Source organism: the organism of the source record quoted next, unplaced genomic scaffold (genome assembly GCF_019419815.1).
Source record: "Pyrus x bretschneideri cultivar Hongxiangsu unplaced genomic scaffold, Pyrus_bretschneideri_v1 Contig10, whole genome shotgun sequence".
Lineage (NCBI taxonomy): Eukaryota > Viridiplantae > Streptophyta > Magnoliopsida > Rosales > Rosaceae > Pyrus > Pyrus x bretschneideri.
In genome coordinates this window covers 1,262,104-1,270,822 of record NW_025999391.1, presented here as the reverse complement: position 1 = coordinate 1,270,822, position 8,719 = coordinate 1,262,104, and the positions used below count along the sequence as shown (strand labels likewise).

Genomic DNA, 8,719 nt, shown 5'->3' with positions numbered 1-8,719 from the left:
TCCCACCAAAACCTGATTGCCAAATCCAGATTGACTCGCTTCCATTTCGACGGGCTACCCCGACCCAAGCTTCCCGGCCAGCCACATCCCTTCCCTCTGTCTCCGTGAACGGACGACCAACCCCCTCCTTTTGCCTCTTCGATTCTAGCCGCGATTGGATTTTTTTTTTCTAAATTAATTTCAACCTTGCTTATTTTCTTGGGTTTTTCTATTTATTTAATCCACATGGCACCAAAATATTGAATATGTTTGGTTCACATATGTCTCATATATGCATATTAACAGAAGTTTTGAGAGAATGACCACATTAATTTATTACATTAATATTTATAAACGACATTGATCGATTTTCTAATTCATCAACCATCTTGATGGAATGAATCTACTCCAAAGACATTTGTAATAAAAGCCCAAATATAATACATAAATACATATATATATATATATATATTTTATGAATAGTCCCCTTGTCTTATCCTTGTGCTTCACAAATGAATAAATTTGCAGAAAAACAATTATTGTTTAGAGTGATCAGATCAGTAAGGGCAATTACCCTGCCATTGCGTTACCTTGCCCTTCTAAAATACGTAGACTCTTGCTCTAAAGTGGAATTGAAGTTTTAACAACCATCACTTGCCCCCAAGAAAAAAAAAATCCAATAATAAATTGATCCTAAATAATCCTAAATAATTAGATATCTGCATGAAACTTCATAAATCTTATGATATATTATAGGGAATTGTTATTAGCACTTCAAAAATCTCATTCTACACTCCAAACTTTTTATATTAGGAAATAAAAATACACTTTGTGAGGAGTGTAGAATGAGATTTTTGAAGTGCTAATAACACTTCCTTATATAATATATGGCGTGTATTTGTTTTAACAGATATTCTTCTGATATTTATTAGTTATATCTTGCTATGATGTCATATGAGGACGTTAGAGCACATAATTATGTTTTCAGGAAGTTAGAGCACATAATTAATTAAGTTTATATGGTCTAAAACCAAATCATCCACAAAAGACCTGAATTTTCAGGCAACTATGGTACGTACTAATTAAGGTACTTTTAACTGTTAACTAATGCTAGTATTTCCAAAGCCCAAAGGAAAAGGATTCTCATCAGATTCTTTTTCTATAGATTTTAAGAATTTCGTAATCTTACTCGTTCATCGTATATCGTGCGATTAGTTTTTGTTAAGTACTATTCATATTTAATTTTAAAATTTAAATTTTAAAATGATTTCTGACTATAAAATATACGATGAACGGGTTAGATCACATGATCCCTAGGATCCATAGTAAAGGATCCGACGAGTATCCTTTTTCAAGTCCAAACACCATGTACTTAGTTTTTAAACTTTGATTTGATTCAATGTGGACAAAGAACTTTGCAATAAGCAGTACCGGATGTAGGGTGTGTACGTGTTACATGATTCTTATTTATGTACTGTTCCTGTTTGTAATGAAGTCATTTCATCACCTATAAAAACCCACTTCAGGTATTATAATATCCATCACCTTCTCTTTTTCCTTCTCTCTCCATCTCTCTCTGATTTACTGAACAGCATTTCTGCCATGAAGCCAGTGTTGCCAAGAAGTAGAACTCTTCCCAGCAGAATCCACCATGGAGCTGTGAGAGAATCACTCAGTTTTTTATTTCATAATTATTCCCCAGAATATAATCTTTCTCTTTTCTCGGTGTATTATTCAACCATTTTCTTTCAATATTCAGGTGGAAGAGAGGCATGACATCAGGCACTATCTGCAAGTGGAAGTCCTGTAGACATCAAAATTTCGGTGAAATAAATGTTGACCAATAATTAAAATTTCAACGTTCACGTGTCACATAAATTTTACATGTAGCGTGTGATTCAACGAAAAATCGAAATAAATTGGAAAAGTCATCAAGTGTGACACGTGTCAATACCTGGCAGAAATGATTTATTTCATCTGATTATTTAAATCCAAAAATCAAGTTTTGGAATTCTATAAATAGGAGGCCAAGGCATTCATTTTGAAGGAAAAAGAAGGAAGGAGAAGGAGAAAGGAAAAGAAGAAAAGAAGGAAGGAAGAAAGAAAGAAGCCTTGAAACTCTAAAGCTCTCAAGCAAATCCCGAAGGATCAAGAAAGCAATCTTCGTTCTTCGTCAAATCCACCTTCAAGATCAAGCCCCGACGGCCCTTGAAGAACTTCCACCAACTCAAGATCAAGCCCCGACGGCCCTTGAGGAAAGTGTTCATCATCCACACATCCGTTCATCCTTCAAGATTAAGCCCAGAAGCCCTTGAAGATCCGTTCATCCTAAGACCAAGCCCCAACGGCCCCTTTGGATCAACAAATCCACACATCCGTTCATCGTTCATCATCCATCAACCTTCAAGATCAAGCCCCAACGGCCCTTGAAGAATTCCCACCAACTCAAGATCAAGCCCCGACGGCCCTTGAAGAAAGTGTTCATCGCTCATCATCCGTTCATCCTAAGATCAAGCCCCAACGGCCCCTTTGGATCAACAACCTCAACAAATCCACACATCCGTTCATCCTTCAAGATTAAGCCCAGAAGCCCTTGAAGATCCGTTCATCCTAAGATCAAGCCCCAACGGCCCCTTTGGATCAACAACCTCAACAAATCCACACATCCGTTCATCCTTCAAGATTAAGCCCAAAAGCCCTTGAAGATCCGTTCATCCATCAACCTTCAAGATCAAGCCCAACGCCCCTTGAAGATCCGTTCATCGGCTGTGCATCCTTAGATCAAGCCCCGACGGCCCTTTGGATCAACAACTCATCCACAAACCCACACCCTACGAAGATAGAATCAGAGGACCAAATTACAAAGAGATTGTAACCCCAAAATCATTAATACAAAATATTATTTTGTACACGTATTCTTGTCGCTTGTTTCAGGAATTTCTCGTGTTTACAAGTCCAACCCAAAGTTAGTGAGTCCGAAGCTATAAACCCTCAGTCCAACTATTCCAAATGCTTTGACGATGATGGTCGCTTGAAGAGAACAGGTTGCTACACAAATTTTTTATTGACGTGCGTACCCTTTTCTTTGGACTGTAAAGTAAACGTACTGTGATGTGTTGATAATAATATATTATTATCTTTAAATCCTTGTTTAATTTTTAACTTAAAGTAACCCAACTATTAAACTTAATTATGAACTTAAAAACCATGTAATTCAAAACCCTTATTAATAATATATTCAAGTAATTGTACCTTAAACACTATATAGTTTAATAATCACATGGTGGTGGACCGGTGGTGGTGGTGCATGCATGCAGGAACATTTTGGACTTCAGCATCACATATAATAACAGCGGTTATAGGATCTGGAGTCCTTTCCTTAGCATGGGCAATAGCACAGCTTGGTTGGGTTGCAGGACCAACTGTCCTCCTGCTCTTTGCCTTTGTCAATCTCTATACCTCCAATCTCCTAGCAATGTGTTACCGGACCGGCAACCCCGTCACCGGACAGAGAAACTATACCTACATGGATGCTGTCAAGGCCAACTTAGGTAAGGGATAGTCTTTTTTTTATCTTTACCATGGAATTTTCTAGGTTTAGTTATGATGATTGTAATTTGGAGCTTCAGGAGGCAGGAAGGTCATGATGTGTGGGTTGGTGCAGTACTTGAATTTATTTGGTGTAGCAATTGGGTACACAATTGCATCATCTGTCAGCATGATGTGAGTTTATTATTTACCTGAGTAGAAATTAAATTCATGTTGTTTTTTTTTTTTTTGGGGAATCTGCTTTTATTTTATGGTAAAATTTATGCATATGATTTGTGAATTAGGGCAATAAAGAGATCAAATTGTTACCATAGAAGTGGAGGGAGAGATCCATGCCACATGTCAAGCAATGGGTATATGATAACATTTGGTATCATGGAGGTGATATTTTCTCAAATCCCAGATTTTAATCAAGCGTGGTGGCTCTCAATAGTAGCAGCAATTATGTCCTTTACTTATTCTTCTGTTGGCCTTGGACTTGGCATTGGCAAAGTTGCAGGTAAAACTAACAGTATTATTTACCATTATATATATACACAACATAAGGAAACACACAAATTAGTATTAGAGGGACACTAAATTGACCACAATCTACTTTTATTGACGTAATGAGTGTTCCTCGAGTTTTATTTTGATTAAAAATTCTAATCAGTTTTGTTTGTGTGCATTTTTTAATGGTATGTATATAATTTGGCATATGCCTTTATAAACAGTTTCGTTTTCTGATGTCTTTTTGTTAGGAAATGGGAGCTTTAAAGGGAGCCTATTGGGTATTAGCATAGGGACAGTAACCAAGAGTGGAACGGTCACTTCTACACAAAAGATGTGGAGAAGTATGCAAGCTCTTGGAGCTATTGCCTTTGCTTACTCTTATTCTTTGGTCCTCATTGAAATTCAGGTACTCCAGTATTCCATCATATACTTATTAAAGAACATCTCATTAAAATAACCAGACAAAAAAATTTCACGCGGCAAATGATTTTTGCACACTGGCCATTTTTCTGTTCTGCACCCTTAATATAATCCAAGACTAGAAGTAAATATATAAGTGTTCATAGAGAGAAAATAAGAATGCGGAAACCACCTCTCTTTCTGCAAACATGTCAAATTTTGATTTGAAACATCTTAATGTTAATTCTAGCAAACTTGATGTATTGTGCAGGATACAATAAGATCTCCACCCGCAGAACATAAGACAATGAAGAAGGCAACTGTATTCAGCATAGCTATCACCACAGTGTTCTATCTACTTTGTGGATGCTTTGGGTATGCAGCCTTTGGTGACTTGGCCCCAGGAAACCTCTTGACTGGCTTTGGATTTTACAACCCCTACTGGCTACTAGACATTGCCAATGTTGCAATTGTTGTCCACCTTGTTGGTGCATTTCAGGTAATTCGCCCTCTCAGTCAGCTACTTTGTTGTGATCAAATTAACGTATACATGTCTTAAACCTCAAGTTGAATATTTTATAACCTTTCTGCAATCAGTTTTTGTTGAAAGCCCATAAATATCCCTATTTGGAATATCCACATGTGTTTTATTATTTATTTATTTTTTTTTGTGTAATAGTTTCTAGTTACAATAAAATGGTAACGAACTCTTAATCTAGCCGTCATTTCTACTAAAGTTAACAAATATCAAGATATTTGTTCTTGACTATGATTAAGGGTATTCCGGTCATTTTAATCCCAGAATGAGTAAGTTTAAAGGATTTATTTCAAGTATCAATGTATCACTCGACTTCTTCTATATAACTAGATAATTACTTGTAAATTAAGCAAAGTTTTTGCACATATGCCAAATTGTTATCTACACGGACGAATGACCGAGTATTTTTTTCATTTTACGCAATCACCTAATTTTTTGCCTAGAGCAAAATTTCTAATTAAGTTTGTAAATCACTGCAGGTCTTTTGTCAACCATTATTTGCATTTGTAGAAAAATGGAGCGCACAGAGGTGGCCAAACAGCGACTTTGTGACAGCAGAGTACGAGATACCGATCCCCTTCTATGGCGTCTACCAACTCAACCTCTTCCGCTTGGTATGGAGGACAATATTCGTCATAATAACAACCCTCATATCCATGCTCCTGCCCTTCTTCAACGACGTCGTTGGAATACTTGGAGCCTTTGGATTTTGGCCACTCACAGTTTACTTCCCAGTCGAGATGTACATTGCTCAGCAGAAGATTCGAAAGTGGAGCAGCAAATGGGTTGGACTTCAGATGCTCAGTGTAAGTTGTCTTTTCGTCTCCATAGCTGCTGCTGTTGGCTCTGTGGCTGGTGTGGTTCTTGATCTCCAGACTTATAAGCCCTTTAAAACTAGTTACTGAGGACTGAAGAGAATCATGAACTGATGGTCTGCACATTAGGAATTTGATGATAAAAAGTATATGTTTTTGTGATTGCTAGATATCTATGAGTTCCCATGAGGAATAAGATGTTCTCTTTTATTGTATATGTAAATCTTATTTATGCTCATGAATGCATGCCCAGAAGTTTGGCTGCACGAGAAGAAAGAACTTGTAATTCACCATAACATTGCTAAGTGGTGTTACGAAATTCAGAAATGCGAAACCAAGTGATCAATGGGCTTAGAGTTAGAGCATCAAAATCTTTAAACCCATTATGCTAGATTTGCATCCATCAATCCGAAACTGCCCCCTGCCTATGTGTAACAATTTATGAATAGTATACCAGAAAATATAGACTTCTTGTTCACTTGCATTATAACACATCGACTAAAAATCAAGTGGAACCCAAAAAAATATATTTTGTAGTTTAATAAAGCACAAACTTATGCATAAACCTCAATATTTCATTCAACCTAATCCCTCACATATTGTCATCTATTCTTTTCAAGTCCTCAATTTTTTTTTCTTTAGAAAGGATTGTGCTTTTGATTCTAGTGGCTCAGCCTCATAGGTGAAGGACTTATCTGCACTGAGGACACTACCATGACGATATTTCAAACAGAGTATTATGGAATTGAATATATTAAAACACATAATATTATGTTAATGATTTATGATATTGCTAAAATGGAATCTTGTTGTTGGTAAGTCTCTCTCGCCATCGTGGCAACTGGAAACTGTCAACCGTATGCATAAGTGGCCACTGCAGAGCAAACATTTAAGTCCTTCCTGAATAGCAACATGAAAAGATTCATTCCCAACATGATTACTCCTGTTGTACTTGGACTTGGCATTGGCAATGTTGCAAGAAGAATCAATAATCTTATTCACACAAATAACTGATATATATTTGGATAATGATAGGGAGATCAAATTTTAAAATTAAATTTGTAAACTAAATGATGTGTCATCAATAAGAAACACGGAAGTTAATCGACATTTTGATAATAATCCAATCATTTACAACCACATCATTTGATTTACAAATTTGGTTTAAAAAGGTTGCTCTCCCTAGCATTACCCTATATATATATATATATATTGGTGCGACTACATATTGCAATGTGGTTGTGGAGCAAAAAATAATTCTGAATATGACATGTAGGCTTTTATTCACTTTTGATGAGACTGTCCTCATTAAATTGGTGAATTCCACATTCGTTCCACGTGCAGTTCAACTAACAAGAAGACCTAAGTTGCTGACTACAATCTCTCCAAACTCCTCTGCTCATGGCAAGAAGATAAGGGAAGAGAATTAAAGGTAGAATTAATAACTAATTTCTCTTTTATGTTTTCCTAATTGAAGACATATTTCTTTCTTCAAGTAAGCGCAAACAAATTCAATCAAGGATTCTCCAAAGTCTTAGAATATTATTAGTTAACTTAATAATATCTTTAAGGATTATTCTCATGCATATTAAAGATAGTTTCCTATTGTATCTAACATATGACACACTCTAGCCAATTGGATATCGATACATGGCATGGGATCCTCTACACATGTGGCTAGCCCTAGCTCCTATAAATACCCCCATCACCAATTTATTCTCTAGTAAGTTGACTCTACGTAATTCAATGCTAAATCTCTCTTTATCACTTACTTAAGAGAAATTGACTTAGGCATTAGATGTTCATGGCCAAACCTCCAACTTTATTTGGCGTGTGGCTTTGGTCATAACCAAAGATGTTTAATTTGTTTTGTGGGTACAATTTCATCAAATCTGAAGGCGGTAGAATTATGCTACGACAAATTGGTGTATTCATTGAGAGCTTAATTCAAATCTCAAAGAAGCTTTCGCAATTCTTTTCAAATTTCTACCTCTTTGAACTTTTCTAATGCACCTAATCTCTGAACTTTTAATTCCTTGATTCGTGTGCCCTAGAAGAAGGAAAACATGGTCGGAAATTTCAAAAACAACAACAAACGACACTTCCTATGTGCCTGGGTTTGCACCCATCAACAGAAACCACAACGTAGCCCCAACATTAGTCCCATGCTGCCGATCCTCGCGGCTAAGCCCGAAGGTTGGGCGAGCACTGCCACCCACGTCAGTAATAGTTGCAACTATTACTACAGCACTAAGACCAGGCCTAAGCCTTGTAGCCAATAACAGTAGCCCAAGCCACACAACCAACAACACTAGTCCAAATGGCGCAAAACCCAACACTAGCATAGCCATCATCCACTATTGCATAAAACATTTATCGCGACAAACAAGAATTCGTCGCATAAATAAGAAATTTGCCGCCTAAAATTATAAACGACAAAAAACTTTGTCACCCTAAGTTGATCGTGCAAGGCTCGTAAAGAAAGGTATTGTGTGACAAAAAGAAGACACTTTGTCACGCAAATAGTTATATGCAACGAAGAACTACGTCGTCACTTCAAATTAATAAGGGCGAAGACAATTCGTTGCATATACCTGTGGGCATGACAAAACTAAACTCTTCACATGAAGATTAGAGGGACAAAGGTTTCATGGCGTAAGGCAGAAACGATGAAGAGATTTTTTGTCGCATAAAGTTTTAAGGTACAAGGTTTCTTAAGCGACGAAGAACGAGGTCATCGTGTAAAACAAATAAGGACGAAGATTATTCATCGCATATTTATATTCGCAACAAAACAAGACTGGTCGCATATAGATTAAAGGGACAAAGGTTTCGTGCCGCAATAATAGAGTGACGAATTATTGCGTCGTGCAAACCATTTTTTTTTTTCAAAAAAAAAATTGTTTATAATCTGAATTTCAAAACAAAATAATTTTGTTTGGTTAAA

General features: G+C 36.6%; 1 protein-coding gene across 1 annotated transcript; it reads left to right on the top strand.

The window, feature by feature from the left end:
* Window positions 1-1,537: 1,537 nt before the first annotated feature.
* LOC125480670 (amino acid permease 3-like) lies at window positions 1,538-6,118 on the top strand. The gene is made up of 9 exons (XM_048591699.1): window positions 1,538-1,638; window positions 1,739-1,780; window positions 2,933-3,023; window positions 3,297-3,530; window positions 3,609-3,702; window positions 3,813-4,027; window positions 4,269-4,426; window positions 4,691-4,918; window positions 5,437-6,118. Exons 1-9 carry the CDS (start codon window positions 1,582-1,584, stop codon window positions 5,860-5,862), a joined length of 1,545 nt encoding a protein of 514 aa, XP_048447656.1. The 5' UTR covers window positions 1,538-1,581; the 3' UTR covers window positions 5,863-6,118.
* The last annotated feature ends 2,601 nt before the right edge of the window (window positions 6,119-8,719 follow it).

What these genes read in the sequence shown, in the direction of transcription:
- LOC125480670 (XM_048591699.1), top strand. Translation starts at nt 1,582, where the DNA reads ATGAAGCCAGTGTTGCCAAGAAGTAGAACTCTTCCCAGCAGAATCCAC. An exon ending in GCAGAATCCACCATGGAGCT is followed by an intron (nt 1,639 to 1,738) that starts GTGAGAGAATCA and finishes TTCAATATTCAG; the next exon opens with GTGGAAGAGAGGCATGACAT. An exon ending in TGGTCCTCATTGAAATTCAG is followed by an intron (nt 4,427 to 4,690) that starts GTACTCCAGTAT and finishes TGTATTGTGCAG; the next exon opens with GATACAATAAGATCTCCACC.